The sequence below is a fragment of the Carya illinoinensis genome, chromosome 6 (genome assembly GCF_018687715.1).
Source record: "Carya illinoinensis cultivar Pawnee chromosome 6, C.illinoinensisPawnee_v1, whole genome shotgun sequence".
NCBI lineage: Eukaryota > Viridiplantae > Streptophyta > Magnoliopsida > Fagales > Juglandaceae > Carya > Carya illinoinensis.
Genome location: NC_056757.1, coordinates 35,984,942 through 36,006,987, shown reverse-complemented (window position 1 = coordinate 36,006,987; position 22,046 = coordinate 35,984,942). Strand labels below are relative to the sequence as shown.

Genomic DNA, 22,046 nt, shown 5'->3' with positions numbered 1-22,046 from the left:
GTTTTGAATAGATTTGATCCAACTTGATTTTGACTGCCTTGTTTATCATAAATATAAAACTATGTTTATTATAAAACGTTACAATTCCGAACTATTTAATTCATATGAATATAATCACTGTATATGAACTATATATTAATATTTAAAGTTAATTTTTCAAAATTTATAGATAAATTTACAATATTATATAAATAATTTATTTGATTAACTTAAGTACTTAATGTGTGAGCAAATTCTAACTATTTAAAAAATAAATAAGAAATTCATTAACAAAATACGTGATCAAGAAAACAATTAGAGTCTCATTAAAATTCATTATAAAGAGTAATAATTTTTCATACTCAAGCACTATAAGATTTCATATGGCACGTACTCTTATTACTTTTTTTGGAAAAGTGAAATATTGTTTCCTTCATTTAATAAACGGACAATTATAATTTTTGATTTGAAAATACAAGCTAAATTTTAACATTTTCTCGTTCTTCAACCCACAAATTTCTTTGCAGCTGATAGGGTCTTGTCCACTGCTTCCAGACTAATCGTCTGAGAGACAGACCTCCAGACTAACCGTCTAAGAGACAACTCTATCTTAAACTACTGTCTAAGATAGACTACACAACTCTCCCTCCAAAGAGTAGAGTACAAACTCCACGGACCCTAAGTCCTAGAGGCAATGTTTCCTAATATTCCCTGAAACAAATTAAATAAAAGAAAATACATAAAAAAATTCCAAAAAACACGATACAAAAAAAATAAAGACAGCTGGACTGAAGAAAACACTTGGGCCCAGCCCAAACAAAAACGTCCATTGCGTCTCCTCCGCAATTTGCCACCCAACTTCGGGTTGCGCTCGGGAGCATTTTCTTTTTTGTTGCAGATGTTCCTCACCTCGAGACGGTGCCGTAGCTAGAGAGTAAGAACTAATCCACCATAACCGCAAGCATCGACTGAAAATAACCCAAAAAAAAAAAAACCTGACAAAAAATAGAAGAAATGGGAAAACATGAAACTAGAGGAGGGAGGTCCTCTAGGAAGGTTTTCTGCTTGGCTGTGTAGAGAGAAGGGAGAGTTTTCTGCTTCAAGAGAGAGTTGAAGTATCTTACTCTTATTACTTATTAATCAGTAAGGAATACCACAGTATATCTCATGTTATGATAAAAATTAAATCAAGAGAGCATGACCATCTATTAATTACTCAAGCTCGACTGACTTGCACTATTTTAATTTTTAAAACATAAGTAGATAGATTAGACCTAATACTTCTTAGGCAGATAGATCGAGTACACAATTTTCATTGTTCTATAATAGCTACATGAGTAGAATTCTTGAAGATTTTACTCAAAATAACTTTTCAGACTGGAATAGGAATTTCCCAAAGTGATGTTTCCTTTTACTTGTATTATGAGAGTTTGGTTTTGGGATTTCGATTGTAATTTCATGAAGTAGAGTCACTTTTATCAATTAGAAAATGTTTTTGGGATAAACTCTTATTTTACAAAAAGAAATTCTATCTATAGACATGTTAATTCAAAAATCATTGTATCACTTAAACAGCCGAATACCACCATTCAAATTTTTAAACAAGGGGGGGAAAATATAACCCTAAAGAGTATATATTTTGATAGGGAAGTACAACAATTACAAAGAAATTTTATAAAAATAAATTTATAAATTGACGTGACTTTGTAATTAACGTACCATATTAATCAACATCAAATCTTTTTTTTTTTTTTTTCTTTTGGCTGTGTTGAACTCAAGGTTTCAAGTTTCATGTGATTATAAATCTACACATGGATTTTGATGATAACAAATGAATTCAAAGAATAAAGAAGTCTCAAGCTCAAGTTGTCTACACAATGGAGTCAAGCACATCAAGGAAACAAGCATGAGCAAGAAGGGAACAAGTTCACATTAAAATTATAGAGTAATGTTGTAAATCTCTTCAAAATTCGAAATTAGGATTAATGCTCAAAATTAATATTTTATCATAAAGCATTAAAATACATTTTCCACATGTGCATGAATTTTTTGAAAATTAAATTTGAAAATTTTGAAAGATGATTGATTGTCATCTTTTGCATGTGCATGCCTTGATTAAAGGGTTGAACTTTGAAAATATTAAAGATGATTGATTGTCATCTTTCACATGTGCATGTTTTATTTGAATATTTTCAAAAGTGATTGATGCTTTTTTAGACTTATACAAAAAGTAAAAGATTAGGTTTGAATTTTTTGAAAATGAAAGTGTGCTCATTTTGTCATATGCCAAAAGTAAAAGATTAGGTTTGATTTTTTTGAAAAAGTGAATGATGTTGTCTTTGACAATTGAGAAAGAAGAACCTTTTATTTGAATTCTTTGAAAAAGTGAATGATGTTGTCTTTGACAATTGAAAAAGAAGAACCTTTTATTTGAATTTTTTGAAAAAGTGAATGATGTTGTCTTTGACATGTGAATCTTTTTAAATTTGAATATGAAGTCTCATATGCCTATAAATAGATCATTTGAGAGCTTCACATTCACAACACCAAGAGCATACAACATTCATTCAAAGCTTTCATTCTCTCTTCTCTAAACATTGAGCCTTAATCCTTGTTCATTTTGAGAGATATAGCTTGCGCTGTATTGTTCTTATTTCACTCGTTGAGGAGTGTTTTCTGATAACCTACCCACTATCAGCTTTTGTATCAGAAAAAGGGTGTGTATAACCCTTGTGTGTGTAGAAAGTATTCTACACGGGAAATAGTTGAATCACCACGTGTAAGGTGATTGCAAGTGTAGAGGGTGTTCTACACGGATCCTTTGTAGCGGTGTTGTTCAAAGGTGTAATAGGTTTCTATCTCCACCTGAAGGAGGTTGAATAGTGAATTTGGGAATCCTCAAGGGGTAGCTTGAGGCGAGGACGTAGGCAGTGGGGCCGAACCTCGTTAACATACTGAGTTTGCTTCTCTCTTACCCTTACTTTTTATATTTATTGTTATTTCATATTTTGTTTATATTTTATATTATATATTTGATTTATAATTGTTATTTTTTTTAATACAACTCAATTCACCCCCCCTCTTGTGTTAGTCATCTGGGCAACAATTGGTATCAGAGCTAAGAGCTCTATTATAAGATTAACTATCTTTTGAGTTAAGATCTTATGGCTAACATTGCAGCTTCATTTGGTGAAGGTCAATCTAGTAGTCGGCCTCCACTCTTTTGTGGAGATAATTACTCATTCTGGAAAGTTAGAATGAGAATATTTCTTCAAGCCCAAGGTAGAGAAATATGGAAATGTATTGTAAATGGACCTTATATTCCAACAAAAGTGGTTGGTGGAGTAAATGTCAAAAAGGAAGAAGAAGAGTTTGATCGTGAAGACGATAGACTTTATACTTTAAATTTAACTGCTATGAATTTATTATATAATGCTCTTAATGGAAATGACTTTAATAGAATAATGAATTGCACTACGGCAAAGGAAATTTGGGATAACTTGGAAGTAACTTATGAAGGAACTTCGCAAGTCAAGGAATCAAAAATTTATATTCTTACTCATGAATATGAAATGTTTAAGATGAATGATGATGAATCTATTTCTAGTATGCACACTCGTTTTACTAACATCATAAACAGCTTGACAGCTCTTGGCAAAGTTTATTCCAGGGTGGAGATAGTAAGAAAAATTCTCAACTCTTTACCAAAACGTTGGGAATCAAAAGTTACAGCGATTCTTGAAGCTAGAGACCTCAAGAAGCTCGAAGTCAATGAACTCATTGGGTCACTTATCACCCATGAGTACACATTGAAAAGAGGAGAAGAAGAAGGAAAGCCAAAGAAGAGCTTAGCACTTAAAGCTGTTCCTCATGAAAGTGAAAGTGATGAAAATGAGGAAAATGACGATAAAGATGAAGAAGTTGCGATGATAACAAGAAGAATTCAGAGGTTCTTGAAGAAAAATAGAACTCCTCCGAGGAAATCTTTCAAAAAGTTTTCCAAGAAAGATTCAGGTAAAAACGACACTTTAATTTGTTATAAATGCAATAAACCTGGTCATATCAAGCCAGATTGTCCTCTGCTAAAGAAAGATCGAAACAAGGGCAAGAAAGCAATGAAAGCTACATGGGATGATGATTCAAGTAGCTCAGATAGTGAAGCAAGCAATGAAGAATCAGCAAATCTTTGTCTTATGGCTAAAGATGACATTGAGGTAACAAATCTTGATAATATTGAAAATCCTTCATATGAAGAATTGCAAAATGTTTTAGAAGAGATTTATGAGGAATTTGAAAAATTGGGTATCAAGCATATTCCTTAATAAAGATGAATCCGGTAAGCCAGTTGACTCGAAGATATATCGAGGTATGATTGGTAGCTTATTATATTTAACAGCCAGTAGACCAGATATTATGTTTAGTGTGTGCTTATGTGCACGTTTTCAATCATCTCCAAAAGAATCACATTTAATTGCAGTTAAGCGCATTCTTAGATATCTTAGTGGTACAATTAACCTAGGGTTATGGTACCCTAAGCACACATCTTTCGATCTAATCAGCTACACAGATGCAGATTATGCTGGCTGTAAAATAGATCGAAAAAGCACTAGTGGAGCATGCCATTTCTTAGGTCATGCATTAGTTTCCTGGTTTAGTAAAAAACAAAATTTTGTTGCACTATCTACTGCTGAGGCAGAATATGTTGCTGCGGGTAGTTGTTGTGCTCAAGTTCTCTACATGAAGCAACAACTTGAAGATTTTAAACTCATGTATAATCACATTCCAATCAAATGTGATAATACAAGTGCTATAAATCTTTCAAAGAACCCAATACAACATTCTAGAACTAAGCATATTGAAATAAGGTATCATTTTCTTCGAGATCATGTGCAAAAAGGTGATATAATGTTAGAGTTCACAAACACACACGATCAGTTAGCAGATATTTTCACAAAACCTTTACCAGAAGATAGATTATGTATGATCAGAAGAGAAATAGGTATGATGCATGCTATGAATATCTCTTAAAAGATAGACCAGAGTCAATAAAAATAGAGATAGATTTTTTTTAATACTTTTACATAAATTTGAGATTCTTAGCCTCATGTTTGAGGCGTTCATTCTCTTCATACAATATCATGTCATTCTTATTCATGGGAACCGGCAAGCGGAATGAAGAATCTAATAAAGATTTCAACTGTTTATTCTTCTGCCGAATGATTCCTTCCCTTGTGTGAGACTCTTGAACAATTTGTTGAAGTACAACAATTTGTTCTTTGAGCTTTTCAACTTCGTGATTTTTGGCTTGTAGCCGCTGAGAAAAAGCCACAATAGAGGAAGAGTAGCGAGTCCCAAGACTCACCAAGTCATAAATAGCATCAGAATCTGACTTATTAGTCAGATTATTATTTTCTTGCTGCAACATGGCACCAATGGTAGCTGCAGAAAGAACAGGAGGTTGAGATGCAGAATGCCTCATAGATGGATCTAGAGAAATGTTAGAAGAATGAGCCATTGAGAAAAGAATAGAAGGCTTAAAACGAGAATGCTGAAGGAATGCAGATGAGTTATAGAGATGAGATGAAAACTTGATGCGGATTAGATGAACTTCAGGACTGATTTTATAGAGATAGCATAAAGAATAAGACAAACTATTTTCTCTTCAAATCTTATTTAGTCAAAAGAAATACAAGATATGCTGGACACACATTGTCAAAAGTTTTCTTACTAAGCCAGCGAGATTAACAGTAGATTGTCCCTATTTTTCTAGTAAACGATGAACCTCTGCTGTTATCTGCCGATGTTGACCTTGTATCTGAACCCTTTCTCGTTCCAGCTCTTCTATTCGTGGTTGCAGATCATGAGCATACCAATCTGCAAATTTTTTCAACTCTTGGTTTTCTTGCTTTAGCCTTTTATTCTCACTATCCTTATTAGCAAGCTTCTGTCGTAACTCAAATATTTGCATGTTAAGATGATCAATCTCACTCACCCTCGCCATTAACCTTCAAGACATGATCGTAACAGAGGCAGCATATTGATTACTGAGCATTCTTGATTCTGCAATAATCTCAGAATCAGCCTTACTAGAAAAACGGTTCACTGCTCCTATCATGGTATTGACGGCCTCAGGAGAGAAGATTGATGATTGATGCGTCAAGGGTTCCTGATTCAAGTCTGGAACATTAGTGGAAGATAATTGCTTAGCCATTCTATCGTTGTGGAAAAACAGAACTCAGGTCAAGAAGTGATTATTTTTTTGGCATCCGATAGATGAAAATGATCATTTTTTTATAGAAACTCGGAGCCTTCAATCCCGTTTGTCAACAACATCAGGCGATTGTTTAAATCTTCAGCCGTATTAAATTCATAGAGTTAGGCCTCGAGGCTTTGCAGCACTTGTCGGGTCACGGACGGCTCCATTTTTCAACTATCTACAGTGACTATTAAACGCATCGTTTTCTTCAGTCCATTTACTTGTTGCGGATCCTTTTTAATGATGCCAAAAGGGGGAGAAGTGTTAGACTAGAACATTAACATTGTTTAAATTGCTAAACTTGTTATATATGCTTGGAATTATATTTATACTTTTGCTTGAAAAACTAACGCATATTTTCAGGGGGAGCTTAAGTATTAATATAGGTTTCAAGTTCTATCAAATATTTGTCATCATCAAAAAGGGGGAGATTGTTGAACTCAAGGTTTCAAGTTTCATGTGATTATAAATCTACACATGGATTTTGATGATAACAAATGAATTCAAAGAATAAAGAAGTCTCAAGCTCAAGTTGTCTACACAATGGAGTCAAGCACATCAAGGAAACAAGCATGAGCAAGAAGGGAACAAGTTCACATTAAAATTATAGAGTAATGTTGTAAATCTCTTCAAAATTCGAAATTAGGATTAATGCTCAAAATTAATATTTTATCATAAAGCATTAAAATACATTTTCCACATGTGCATGAATTTTTTGAAAATTAAATTTGAAAATTTTGAAAGATGATTGATTGTCATCTTTTGCATGTGCATGCCTTGATTAAAGGGTTGAACTTTGAAAATATTAAAGATGATTGATTGTCATCTTTCACATGTGCATGTTTTATTTGAATATTTTCAAAAGTGATTGATGCTTTTTTAGACTTATACAAAAAGTAAAAGATTAGGTTTGAATTTTTTGAAAATGAAAGTGTGCTCATTTTGTCATATGCCAAAAGTAAAAGATTAGGTTTGATTTTTTTGAAAAAGTGAATGATGTTGTCTTTGACAATTGAGAAAGAAGAACCTTTTATTTGAATTCTTTGAAAAAGTGAATGATGTTGTCTTTGACAATTGAAAAAGAAGAACCTTTTATTTGAATTTTTTGAAAAAGTGAATGATGTTGTCTTTGACATGTGAATCTTTTTAAATTTGAATATGAAGTCTCATATGCCTATAAATAGATCATTTGAGAGCTTCACATTCACAACACCAAGAGCATACAACATTCATTCAAAGCTTTCATTCTCTCTTCTCTAAACATTGAGCCTTAATCCTTGTTCATTTTGAGAGATATAGCTTGCGCTGTATTGTTCTTATTTCACTCGTTGAGGAGTGTTTTCTGATAACCTACCCACTATCAGCTTTTGTATCAGAAAAAGGGTGTGTATAACCCTTGTGTGTGTAGAAAGTATTCTACACGGGAAATAGTTGAATCACCACGTGTAAGGTGATTGCAAGTGTAGAGGGTGTTCTACACGGATCCTTTGTAGCGGTGTTGTTCAAAGGTGTAATAGGTTTCTATCTCCACCTGAAGGAGGTTGAATAGTGAATTTGGGAATCCTCAAGGGGTAGCTTGAGGCGAGGACGTAGGCAGTGGGGCCGAACCTCGTTAACATACTGAGTTTGCTTCTCTCTTACCCTTACTCTTTATATTTATTGTTATTTCATATTTTGTTTATATTTTATATTATATATTTGATTTATAATTGTTATTTTTTTAATACAACTCAATTCACCCCCCCTCTTGTGTTAGTCATCTGGGCAACAGGCTGGAACGTCTCAAGCTCAGCCTCCATTATAAGATTAAGGTATCATACACGGTACATGGCTCTAACCTTTATTGCCAGATTTAACATCAATAGATTACAAATAATTCAGCAGCTTGCAGGCCATTGATCTCGAAGCCAATCGCCGGAGTGGTTCAGAGTGGAAAATAATGGATAAACCTGTCGAACATGTGAAAACATTCTCTACGCTTGTACTCTTGAGGTGAGTGACCCGCTCCCTTCTCAAACAACAACATTATCATTTGTCAAACACACACACACATATATATAGTCAACAAAACGATAACAATTAACGTAAACCAGTTTTTGTTCTGTTTTTTAAACTAACCTTCACGGTGGCATAGGTCAAGCGGTACCCATTACTCGAATACTTAATTGTGTACCTACACAAAACAAAACGATTATAATTACTCATTTGTGAGGAATTTTATATTATTTAAAAGAAAAACTAGTTCATGAATTAATCAGGATGGATGGTCACAATGTTAACTACAGATGTACTGACCCTGCAACTTGACCATCCACTAACCACGAATGCCAACCATTAACGATGGTTAAATTGAGCACCTTAATCCACTCTTGTGTACCAATGTTTGGGATTGACAGGTCATGATCACCACTGTGTGAAAAATGAAACAGATCTCATGGTTTAGAAAAATCAGGAAAATTTCACTTAAAACACATGAAGATATATTGTTAGAGAATATGTATATGTAAGAAAAATGATCGAGTTCATCGATTCTCATCGGGAATCAAAGTTTTCGGGAAAATTAGTGATTTAACAAAATCTAAGTAGGTTGATAGCAAATCCTACAAAATAAGAACACCTCAAAGAAGAAGAATATGATCATTATGATGCCTATCTAGTTTGTTGAAAAGAGAGAAATAGAATCCAAAAGAAGAGCTAGTTGTTAGGAATTATAGTCAGTTCTGAGCAACATACTTGTATATTAGAACTTGCAGACCCTTTGTGCTGAGATTTTTATGATACTCAAGCACGCTGGAGAGGTCATATGTGTAAGATGAGGTTAAGGTCACGTTGCATCTCTTCCAGTCTTGTACCGATCCCTGATTGCAGCAATTGCACTGTCATATATTAGTTATATTCCCCCTCTGACTTAATTTGGGAGTCAATACATTATACCTCTAGGATATTAAGAGCCTTCCTAACACTTCGATCGTTGGCCCAAACATAAGACAGTGCATAACCAAAGGTCTGCAAAAGTTTGGATCAGTTCTGCATATAACTTCTGTACACTGAAAATTGTAAATTTATAGAGAGAGGCTGGGCAGAGAGAGCTATTTACATGGCAAAAATACTCCTGATCAGTATCTGAGGATGACAGGACCAAGCCGTCTGACTCTTCTTCAAGAGCTCTTCGGACCGATTCTCCATAGGGTTTTGGGGATGCCCAGGTGCACTTAGGCTCCAGAATATGGTTTTTATTTATGTCTTTGATGCACTAAAAGTTCAAGGAATCACCTTATACTGTTAGTGTCAGATTCCAAAGTTCCATACATAAAGAACAGAATCGAGTCTCTTACATGATGGATTAATTCAAGATCCTCGTAGCATTGTGCTTGTGATGTAGTAATATCAACATAAGTCCCGTTACAACTTTCTTTTGCTGCCTGCGAAGACCCATGCATATACCATTTTCCAATTTTAACCATATACGGGAAGAGTACTGTTATTTTAAGACACTAACACCACACACTGCTTATGTGGCATAATTTGATTTGAAACATAAATTTTAAAATTTGAATCTTACAAATCAAATCTTAGCATTTAAGTTATGTAGATGGCGTGTTCTACACATCGGATTGAGAATATAATCACTCACATAGGAAGAGTACTGCTATTCTAAGGCCTCTATACCAGAATATTAACCGACAGAAATCAGACCAGTCAAGAGAAGAAAATTAAGCAAGAATATTACCTCATAGAGTTCATCTGATACAAGTCCCATCCGATGAGAATATATTGGCCTTGAATTCTCGTTAATAGTTGAATCAGTTTTGGGGCACCCAAGAATATACCCCTGAAACCATTTCAAGCAATTAAGCATGCAGTTTATTGAAGTATCTTAATTTATGAGCTACTTAATTAAGGTACTGGTTCAAGATTCTGTAATTTGAAGATGTACCTTGAGATTCAGGCGTGGCACGAGCCCAGCATCATTACCTGATTTATATTTAGCCAAACAGGTTCAAAGTTAATGAGTCAATTCTCTTTGATTAATATCATTTCTGAGAGCAAGATCATGATAAAGTTACCATCAATGATATGTTTAACAACGACCGGGCCGGATATGCCTGAATAAGAATCAGCACCGATAAATAACTGATTCAGCAAGTATTGTGGGTGCTCACTCAACCACTGCATATGATTTAGTGGAAAGACAAAACACTTATAAACTTCCAAAACATATGACTTCTTGTCGATGGGTCAGGAAAACAAATATGCAAGCATCTTGTAAGCATTACTTTTTGATATACAATACAATAATTTTTTTTTTTTTTGGGTTAAGTCCCCATTTAATGGAGGGCGATATGAGAGCAGCTAGCTAGTTAATCAGCTGTAAATGCTGGGATAAATTCACCTTCTTTAGGAACTCATAAACTTGTGCTGCTGTTTTTGTGTCCGAGACATCGTATGCATCCGCACTTGTAGCATAGGAGAAACCAGTGCCGACGGGTGCATCTACAAATAAAATGCTGGCAGTCTGGGAAATTTCCAACATCATTCAGTGACACGATCAAAATTCATTTGATGGAACTCATGGGAAATAAAAAGAAGAAGAGGGAACTAACCCTTGTCCATGAGTATGGGTAATAGTATGTTTTTGGTATACCCCCTTCATAGTCTGTCAGGTTGAAGGCTAGTGGACCTACAAGTATGGTTAATACACACTTAAAAGAATTTAACTTTTTTAAATTTTAAAAAGATAATATTTCAATAATATTTTATTCGATTTTTAATTTTTATTTAAAATTATCTTATCTTATCTTACTATCTAAACTTCTTAAAGGACTTCAATTTTTTTTGTTATTGTTAAAGTATTTCTTTTGAACTACTTGAAATTTAAGATGATCATCTTGATGTGACACCACTGCATAATATCACATGGTTTATTAAAAGAAAACAGAAAAATGACTAGTCCAGATGACTTAATTTTCAATCTATTTATAAACATAGATAATAGTCATCTCAATTGCAAATAAAATGAATAATATCTATTTATTATAAATTTTAATATCTATTTAGATTTATAAAAAGATCTTATAAAAATATATTCATAAGTTAAAATGATTTGATGTGATACTTTATATATATTTTATAATAAAAATAACTTTACAATACGACATATTATATTATATCGAATTGTAAATTTATTTTTATAAAAACTTATTATGAACTATGTATTTATAGTCTGACTTGTAACCTTTCAAGTTTCAGACAAGGGATGCGTGGAGAATGAGTATAGCATGAGGAAAGGAAACGGTACCAATTTGATAAATGAGACCATTGAAAGCAGAGCAACCAGGGCCGCCACTATACCAGAGCAAAAGGGGATCCGATTTGGGTTTTCCCTCGGACTCGATAAAATAGTAGAACATATCTGCTTCACCGACGGTCACATAACTGAAAAACAAACCAACAACAATACATAAAATTATATTTGAGAAAACGCAACACAAAACTTCATTAACTTTCTTTCAATTTTTCTTTTTTTTTTTAGGAACAACAACACAGCAAACTCATCTTAAAGGTACGTACCCAGTATAGAGTTTAAAAGGGAGGTCACCGTCGAAGCCTGGTATAGAGGTGACGAGTGTGCCGGAGAAAGCCGCTTTTACAAAGAAAAGCAGTAGAATGAACACATGCAAACACACTCTGTTAGCAGAATTGCCAGAGACGAGTGCCATTGTTAAAGGCTGCCCCTATGTAGCTAGCGAGGTCTGCCCTGAGTCTACAATTAATCTTCGAGTTGTATAGCTAGTACCAATTCAGGTCCAAATTAGCATTGCACCTAATTCCTTTTTTCTTTTTCTTTTTTCCGTTTTTCTTTAGCCTCTCTTTTGTATCAACCAACCGACTAATATGGTATGTTTCTGAAACATCGTCAATATATGTAGGAGAACGAGGAGAAATGTTGTTAGAAAGGATATACGAGGTTTTGAAATACAGTTACAGACCAAAAACATGACTTGGCTGTGCAAAACAGGTCCTGTTTGGAGGGATTTTCTTTAAAAGCTAAACCTAGTTTTGAAAGTTAGGAAGATCGATGCATGCATCCATAGAGGGATATAGCTAATAATACATATGTTAGATTTTTCTTTTTTCTTATTTTGGGAAAAAGATTCAATGCTTCTTGTTTCATTTTTGAGAAAAAAAGCATTAAAGTTGCAACGAGATTTTATAAAATAAACTCATAAATTAATACGATATATTAAACTTATTTTATAATAAAAATAATTTAAATAATGAGAATAGCTATGTAATATTTGGATATAAGTTAACCTTTTCTTTTTTAAAGAAGAGACTGTTCACATGTCCGGAGTTAAGTTAACTTGTTTGCTTAATTTCTTTTATAAAAGGGAAAAGAAAAAAAAGGAGAGAGAGAGAGAGAGAGAGAGAGAGAGAGAGAGAGGAAAGAAAAAGATTTTAAGCTGTTCTTGACTTCTTGGTACTACAGTTTTTCCAATTTTGCATTTCAAACCACGTGCGTTATAGATATACCTTGAAGCCCTGCTCTTGCGAGAAACCTCCAAAATTTATGGTGCAACGAACTTACCTGTGTTAATGTTGTTGCATCAGCAACAGCAGATGGCACATTCACGACAGGAGCAAGTGTTTTTGCAAGTAATGTCTTTCCTATCCTTACAGCAAAGGTAAGGATACGTAAATAAAAATCGCAGCCCTCGAAATCAGCTGGTTCCAACACTAATAGCCCTAGGAACAAAAATCAATAGTACATTGCTCTTTTCCAGCTCAACAGAATCACTGCTTCATCTCCATTATTTCCAAATTCTACACCTGACCTGGTATTGAGATGCAGTAAATGAAATCGCATCATTGAATGAATAAGCAACCAACACTAGCCATCATCAAAAAAACTGAGCTGACAAAACAAACCGTATGAAACTTTAGTCATAGACTGTAACGACCATGAGCTGACAAAAACTGAAAGACAACAATGAACTAACTTTTGATTGAACGAGGCATCATGTATCCTTTTATAGTGGTTGTAAACAGCTGCGGAAAGTACCTGTCAGCGAGCATAAATTTCAAGAAAAACACCAGCAATTATGCATTTATATATACAATGAAGTCAATAATGCTATGTATGACTTCAACATTCATAAAAATCATAAACTCTGTACAACTTCATTACCCATCCATGTGTGTCAGCATTTAAAATCAGTTCTGCTACAGGTACCTGCCGTTGGATACCTTTTGTGGAATTGGCTACCGATATTATTAAAAACAATAAAACTAAAAAAGAGGCGGAAACATGAAATGAGAGAGGGAAACTAAAATCAAAAAGTATGCTTCTGAGATAGAACTTCCCCCTGTTAAAACAAACTATACGAGGAAGACGTTGGCACGGAGCAAAAGACCAAAGTTCCATGCGGCTAGACACTCACTCACAGAAGACTTTGGCACAGAGCAGATCGGAGGCAACTAGCGACGAGCTGGGTTGCTCACGACGTAGACCACTCGGCGTAGCTGGACTGTTGAAAATAGAGAGAGAGAGAGAGAGAGAGAGAGAGAGAGAGAGAGAGAGAGAGAGAGAGAGAGAGAGAGAGAGAGAGAGAGAGAGAGAGAGAGAGAGCGACTGAAGCTTACGGAGCTGCGTATGGTTGAGGGTGGGGAGACTTTAGGTAGTGGGGTCGTGACGTGGAGGTTGCCCTCGGTGGCTTGCACAGCTCCTCCTTGCTCTGTTTTCACTTTCTAAAACAGAGGACATGATGGAGTTGTCTCTGCTGGACCTGTGCTGAAAGTGGCGATGATGATGCACTGATTTTGTCCATGGTGATGAGCTGAAAGTGATCTTCCTGCGAAGCCGGTACCATGAATGGAGAGGGTGGCTAAACTACGACTTGGTTGCGGCGTGTAGTTGAGTGGTTTCCTGAGTGGTGACAATGCCGTTGTGCGTGGGTGGTTGCTTCCTTTGGCCTTGTTAACGTGAGGAGTTTTGATGGGGGTTGGGTAATAACATACAAGGAGTCGACGTGAACGTTGGCAGTGAGAGGGTCACGGTGTGGAGATGGTTTGTTTTGGTTATGAGAGAAATGGTGATGGTTGATCTTTCGGTATTGGTTGAACATAGATGGGTTGGACGGCGAAGGTGGTGGTCTGGGTTGGCATGGAGGAGATCAACGTGTGGCAAGGCTTTGGGTTAGAGAGCACACATGCTCTGTTTCCTTGCTTGAACACAGAGAAGACGATATGAAGGAGATGCAAAGAAGAAGATGAGCTAAACGCGTTTCATTATTACAAGTAGATGGACGTGTACGTGAGAGGTCCCCAACCCCGTGTGCAAATAGACTTTTTCTTTAAAAATTCTACAAGGAATGCTACAACTTCATTACCCATCCGCGGTATAACTTTTTCTATCATGTTGTTATTCTTTCTGTCTTTTACTTGTATTTGTTCGCCTTAAATTTTGGTTATTTTCTACAAGGCGTGGACAGTCTGGTGACTTGAACTACTAACGACCACGCTGATCTATAGTTTGACGTTCGTGAGAGACGAAAATTCACCTTCTATGCCAAACAAGAGAATTCTCACTTGTTAGCTGAGAAGACTGAGCTGGAGTCTTACCTAGAGCAAGTTGATGGGCACATTCGCTTTCTAGAAGGTGAACTCGATATTCTCCGTAAGGAGGCATATAAGCTTCGAGGTGAGTTACTTTATGTTGGGTCTCTAAATGCCAAGCAAGGCTTTGCCCTAAGACTGACAGAGTCTGAGCGTGACTTAGCTTATGCCCAACTGCTCAATGCCAAGAATGAGTTAGAATCCTCCCAGCAGCAATTGGTCGCAGTTGAGCAATGTTGTTTTGAACATGCTCAAGCACTGGCTACCTCTAAGGAGGGTCGTAAGCAGCTCTCCCTTGATCTCTTGCAGGCTAGGGTATCACATGATGCATCTCAGAGGGAACTTAATGTCCAACTTTTTGAGAGTAAGGGATCTTATGAAGATATGCACAAAAGGTTTGATACTTACAAGAAAAATTGGGAGACTTTTAACGCCAAGAACGATAAGCAGAACCAGGCTTTGATCAATCTAGATAAAAATGTGATGAAGCATAAGGCGCGGCTACAATAGTTTGAGGCCAAACTGACTGTTTCAAGGAGCAAGGTGGTCCACTTGCAGCCACAGTTGGTCTTTGCCATTGGTGTAAGGGACCGAGCTTTTGCGTATGGGTACGGGGCTGGCGTGGCTCACTTGCGAGCTTATATGTTGGCTCACCCTCGTGCTGACTTGAAGCGCTTAAAACCTGATGATTTCAAGCCTAACAACATCGTGGTCCAATTTGTTGATTCCTTGGGGCGCAAGATCATGCCTGACACTTTCATGAACTTACTGCTGCTCTCGACATCTTCAAAGCCTCCACCAACTCCTCCTTCCTAGACATCTTAACTCTTGTGTGTGTTTTTTTTTTAATAGTGCTTTTGATTGTATTAACTTTTGTAACCAAGGCTTATATAATCTTTTGGACAAATTGGCATTGACACTATGACATATTGCTAACAGCGCCTTATTTTCATTGTATAATCTTCTTGTTTGACCGAATCTTTTCTCTGTATGTGTGCCGCCTCATAATTAGGTATGGAGGTCATTGAGTCTTTAGACCTCCATGCCTATTTGGTTGCACTGTGAGTATTGGACTCGATTTTGATAGCTAAATATAGGGGTAATGGGGTGTTTTGATATCCACGTCTATTTGGTTGCATCGTGAGTTCTAAACTCTTCTTTGGTGGCTAAGTATATGGGTTGTAAAGTTTTTTGATCTTTACGTTCATTTGGTTGAACAGCGAGTTTTTGACTCGTCTTTGGTGGCTATGTATAGGGGTCGTGGGGTCTTTTAACCTCCACGTCCATTTAGTTGCACTGTGAGTCCTGAACTCAACTTTGGTGACTAAGTATAAAGGTTGTGGGGTAATTTGACCTTCACGCCCATTTGGAGTCATTGACTTGACTTTGATGGCTAAGTATAAGGATCGTGGGGTCTTTTGACTTCCACGCTCATTTGGTTGCACTGCGAGTTCTGGACCCGACTTTGGTGGTTAAGTATAGAGATTGTGGGGTCTTTTGATCTCCACTCTCATTTAGTTGCACCACGAGTATACAATTTTTATTATTCTCTAATAGCCACATGAGTCGAATTCTAGAAGATTTTATTCAAAATAACTCTTTCAGACTAGAATAGGAATTTCCCGAAGTGATGTTTCCTTTTACTTGTATTCTCGAGTTTGTTTTAGAATTTTGGTTGTAATTCCATGCTTCCAGATATTCCTGATATTCCTTGTGAGAGTTTAATAATAAAATCGAGATATCACCCTTTAAAAATATCTCACTTCTTAAAATGACTTGGATGGGTTTGAAGTAGAGTCGCTTTTATCAATTAGAAAATGTTTTTGGGATAAACCCTTATTTTATAAAAATAAATTCTATGTATAAACATGTTAATTCAAAAATCATTGTATCACCTAAAGAGTATTATGAAAGAGAAATATAACAGTTATCAATAAATTTTATAAAAATAAACTTATAAATTAACGTGATTTTGTAATCAACGTATCATATTAATTCAAATCAATTTATATATTTATTTTTATAAAGATTTACCTAAAACATTTCTCTTTTTTAAATCGGAAAGCACGTGAAAGTGTATGTGAATGGAGAATTAAGGCATGTAAAGCTAACAAGGTGCAATGGAACTCCTTTTTGTATCTTTTGGCTGAGACGTCTCAAGCTCAGCCTCCATTATAAGATTAAGGTATCATACACGATACATGGCTCTAACCTTTATTGCCAGATTTAACATCAATAGATTACAAATAATTCAGCAGTTTGCAGGCCATTGATCTTGAAGCCGATCGCCGGAGTGATTCAGAGTGGAAAATAATGGATAAACCTGTCGAACATGTGAAAACTTTCTCTACGCTTGTACTCTTGAGGTGAGTGACCCGCCCCCTTCTCAAACAACAACATTATTATTTGTCAAACATACACACACACATATATATATAGTCAACAAAAACGATTACAATTAACGTAAATAATTCCGAAACCAGTTGTTGTTCTGTTTTTTAAACTAACCTTTATGGTGGCATAGGTCAAGCGGTACCCATTACTCGAATACTTAATTGTGTACCTACACAAACAAAACGATTACAATTATTCATTTTTGATTAATTTTATTTTTTATTTTAAAAAAACTAGTTCATGAATTAATCAGGATGGATGATCACAATGTTAACTGGATATGTACTGACCCTGCAACTTGACCATCCACTAACCACGAATGCCAATCATTAACGATGGTTAAATTGAGCACCTTAATCCACTCTTGTGTACCAATGTTTGGGATTACCAGGTCATGATCACCACTGTGTGAAAAATGAAACAGATCTCATGGTTTAGAAAATCAGGAAAATTTCTCTTAAAACACATGAAGATATATTGTTAAAAAATATGTATATATAAGAAAAATGATCGAGTTCGATTCTCATCGGGAATATAAATTTTCGGGAAAATTAGTGATTTAACGAAAACTAAGTAGGTTGATAGCAAATCCTACAAAATAAGATCACCTCAAAGAAGAAGAATATGATCATTATGATGCCTATCTAGTTTGTTGAAAAGAGAGAAATAGAATCCAAAAGAAGAGCTAGCATTGATAGGAATTATGGTCAGTTCTGAGCAACATACTTGTATATTAGAACTTGAAGACCCTTTGTGCTGAGATTTTTATGATACTCAAGCACGCTGGTGAGGTCATATGTGTAAGATGAGCTTAAGGTCTTGTTGCATCTCTTCCAGTCTTGTACTGATCCCTGATTGCAGCAATTGCACTTTCATATTTTAGTTATATTTCCCTCAATAAATTAACTTAATTTGGGAGTCAATACCTCTAGGATATTAAGAGCCTTCCTAACACTTCGATCGTTGGCCCAAATATAAGACAGCGCATAGCCGAAGGTCTGCAAAAGTGTGGATCGGTTCTGCATATAACTTCTGTACGCTAAAAATTGTAAATTTATAGAGAGAAAGGCTGGGCAGAGAGATGTATTTACATGGCAATAAAACTCCTGATCAGTATCTGAGGATGACAGGATCAAGCCGTCTGAGTCTTCTTCAAGAGCTCTTCGGACCGATCCTCCATAGTGTTTTGGGGATGCCCAGGTGCACTTAGGCTCCAGAATATGGTTTTTATTTATGTCTTTGATGCACTAAAAGTTCAAGGAATCACCTTATACTGTTAGTGTCAGATTCCGAAGTTCCATACAAAAAAGGACAGAATCGAGTCTCTTACATGCTGGATTAATTTAAGATCCTCATAGCATTGTGCTTGTGATTTAGTAATATCATCATAATTCCCGTTACAACTTTCTTTTGCTGCCTGCAAAGATCCATGCATATACCATTTTCCAATTTCAACCATATATAGGAAGAATACTCTATTTTAAGACGTTTACATCGCACACTACTTACGTGGTATAATTTGATTTGAAAGATAAATTTTAAAATTTGAGTCTTACAAATCAAATCTTACCATTTAAGTGATGTGGATGGTTTGCTTTAGACATCGGCTTAAGAATAGAATAACTCATATAGGAACAGTATAGAATAACTCGTATAGGAAGAGTTATGCTACTCTAAGGCCTCTATACCAGAATATTAATCAACGGAAATCAGGCCAGTCAAGAGAAGAAATGAAGAATGTTAAGGAAGAATATTACCTCATAGAGTTCATCTGATACCAGTCCCATCCGATGAGAATATATTATCTTTGAATTATCGTTAATAGTTGCATCAGTTTTGGGGCACCCAAGAATATACCCCTGAAACCATTTCAAGCAATTAAGCATGCAGTTTATTGAAGTAACTTAATTTATGAGCTACTTGATTAAGGTACTGGTTCAAGTTTCTGCAAATTGAAGATGCACCTTGAGATTCAGGCGTGGCACGAGCCCAGCTTCATTACCTGATTTATATTTAGCCAAACAGGTTCAAAGTTAATGAGTCGATTCTCTTTGATTAATATCACTTCCAAGAGCAAGATCATGATAAAGTTACCATCAATGATATGTTTAACAACGACTGGGCCGGATACGCCTGAATAAGAATCAGCACCGACAAATAATTGATTCAGCAGGTATTGTGGGTGTTCACTCAACCACTGCATACATGTAAAAGTACTCAAGAAACATATGATTCAGTGGAAAGACAAAACACTTAAAATCTTCCAACACATATGACTCCTTGTCGATGGGTCAGGAAAACAAATATGCAAGCATCTTGTAAGCATTACTTTTTGATATACCATAGCAAGAATTTTTTCTTTTTCTTTTTTGGTTGAGTCCCCATTTAATGGAGGGCGATATGAGACCAGCTAGCTAGCTAGCTAGTTAATCAGCTGTTAATGTTGGGATAAATTCACCTTCTTTAGGAATTCATAAACTTGTGCTGCTGTTTTTGTGTCCGAGACATCGTATGCATCCGCACTTGTAGCATAGGAGAAACCAGTGCCAACGGGTGCATCTACAAATAAAATGCTGGCAGTCTGGGAAATTTCCAACATCATTCAGTGATACGATCAAATTCATTTGATGGAACTCATGGGAAATTAAAAAAAAGAAGAAGAGGGAACTAACCCTTGTCCATGAGTATGGGTAATAGTATGTATTTGGTATACCCCCTTCGTAGTCTGTCAGGTTGAAAGCTAGTGGACCTACAAGTATAGTTAAAACACATAACATTTCTAAGGAGAAGTTTATAAGAAAGTCAACCACCTCCGAGCTACATAGATTTAGGAATTGTGTAATTAATTTGTTATTATTATTATTTTTTTATCCATCAACGTTTATCGAAAATACATGTAAGTAGTACGTATTGGCATGACTGACGTGTCAAACTTATTTTACAAAAATAACAAATAAATCTTTTATAAGAAAAAAAAAATTATATATAAAAATGATGGAAGAATCATCCCGATTTGGCCATTTATATGTTTTACAATTCCGATATATTTAGATTAGGAGCCCGTTTGAATTGAAAAATCTTTTATTTCATCTTATTATTATAAAATTTTTAAATTCTCATATAAAATATAATTAATAATTTAATTTTTTTAAATCTTAAAATAATAATAATATTTTATTCAATTTTTAACTTTTATCTAAAATTATCTTATCTCATCTTACTGTCCAAACAACCTCTTAAAGTACTTTTATTTTTTTCCTTGTTAAAGCACTTCTTTTAGATTATCTGAAATTTAAAACGATCTTCTTGACATGGCATCACTATTAGTGTCACGTGGCCTATTAAATAAAAACGGAAAAATGACTAGTCAAAATGACTTAATTTTCAATCTATTTATAAAAATAGGTAATAGTCATCTCAATTGCAAATAAAATGAATAATATCTATTTAGATTTATAAAAATATCTTATAAAAATATGCTCACAAGTTAAAGTGATTTTTATATCTATTTTATAATAAAATTAACTTTATAATATAACATATTACATTACATCGATTTATAAATTTATTTTTATAAAAACTTATTATGAACTATGTATTTATAGTCTTACTTGTAACCTTTCTAAGTTTCAGACAAGGGATGCGTGGAGAATGAGCATAGGATGAGGAAAGGAAACGGTACCAATTTGATAAATAAGACCATTGAAAGCAGAGCAACCAGGGCCGCCACTGTACCAGAGCAAAAGGGGATCCGATTTGGGTTTTCCCTCGGACTCGATAAAATAGTAAAACATATCTGCTTCACCGACGGTCACATAACTGAAAAACAAACCAACAACAATACATAAAATTATATTTGAGAAAAAGCAACACAAAACTACATTAACTTTCTTTCAAATTTTCATTTTTTTTTTTAAGGAACAACAACACAACAAACTCATCTTAAAGGTACGTACCCAGTATAGAGTTTAAAAGGGAGGTCACCGTCGAAGCCTGGTATAGAGGTGACGAGTGTGCCGGAGAAAGCCGCTTTTACAAAGAAAAGCAGTAGAATGAACACATGCAAACACACTCTGTTAGCAGAATTGCCAGAGACGAGTGCCATTGTTAAAGGCTGCCCCTATGTTGCCGGCGAGGTCTGCCCTGAGTCTACGATTAATCTTCGCGTTATATAGCTAGTACCAATTCAGGTAGAAGTTAGCGTTGCACCTAATTTTTCTTTTTCTTTTTCTTTTTTTCCATTTTTCTTTTGCCTCTCTTTTCAACCGAGTAAATATGACATAGATGTTTCTGAAACATCGTCAATGTATGTAGGAGAACCCGGAGAAATGTTGTTAGAAAGGATATATGAGGTTTTGAAATACAGTTGCAGACCAAAAACATGACTTGGTTGTACATAATATGGTCCTGTTTGGAGGGATTTTCGTTAAAGGCTAAACCTAGTTTTGAATGTTAGGAAGATCGATGCATGCATCATCCAGAGGGGGATATAGCTAAATAATACATATGTTAGATTTTTCTTTTTCTCTTTTTAGGAAAAAAAAACAAATCAATACTTATTGTTTCATTTTTGAGAAAAGAAGTATTATAGTTACGATAAGATCTTATAAAGTAAACTCATAAATTGATATGAAAACATTATATCTACTTTACAATAAAAGTCTATTTTATATACTTACATATTATATCAAATCACATCAATTTGTTAATTTAATTTATGAAATTTTTTTATGTCCAAAACATTTATCTTATAAAAATAAAAATAAATACTTAAATAACGAGAATAGTTACGTAATAATTG

General features: G+C 35.0%; 2 protein-coding genes across 2 annotated transcripts; both read right to left on the bottom strand.

Moving 5' to 3' along the window:
* Positions 1 to 8,005: 8,005 nt before the first annotated feature.
* On the bottom strand, positions 8,006 to 12,133 carry LOC122314461 (serine carboxypeptidase-like 17). The gene is made up of 14 exons (XM_043130078.1): positions 11,807 to 12,133; positions 11,535 to 11,671; positions 10,840 to 10,916; positions 10,629 to 10,751; positions 10,303 to 10,405; positions 10,173 to 10,210; positions 9,966 to 10,067; positions 9,571 to 9,657; positions 9,333 to 9,488; positions 9,170 to 9,241; positions 8,969 to 9,093; positions 8,531 to 8,644; positions 8,354 to 8,408; positions 8,006 to 8,243 (listed from the first exon to the last, which is right to left on the bottom strand). The coding sequence occupies exons 1-14, from the start codon at positions 11,953 to 11,955 to the stop codon at positions 8,160 to 8,162; spliced, it is 1,422 nt and encodes a 473-aa protein (XP_042986012.1). The 5' UTR covers positions 11,956 to 12,133; the 3' UTR covers positions 8,006 to 8,159.
* A 4,834-nt stretch (positions 12,134 to 16,967) lies between these two features.
* LOC122314460 (serine carboxypeptidase-like 17) lies at positions 16,968 to 21,418 on the bottom strand. Its single transcript, XM_043130077.1, has 14 exons — positions 21,202 to 21,418; positions 20,928 to 21,064; positions 19,918 to 19,994; positions 19,704 to 19,826; positions 19,340 to 19,442; positions 19,210 to 19,247; positions 19,003 to 19,104; positions 18,576 to 18,662; positions 18,337 to 18,492; positions 18,172 to 18,243; positions 17,972 to 18,096; positions 17,536 to 17,649; positions 17,360 to 17,414; positions 16,968 to 17,233 (listed from the first exon to the last, which is right to left on the bottom strand). The coding sequence occupies exons 1-14, from the start codon at positions 21,348 to 21,350 to the stop codon at positions 17,150 to 17,152; spliced, it is 1,422 nt and encodes a 473-aa protein (XP_042986011.1). The 5' UTR covers positions 21,351 to 21,418; the 3' UTR covers positions 16,968 to 17,149.
* Between the last annotated feature and the right edge of the window lie 628 nt (positions 21,419 to 22,046).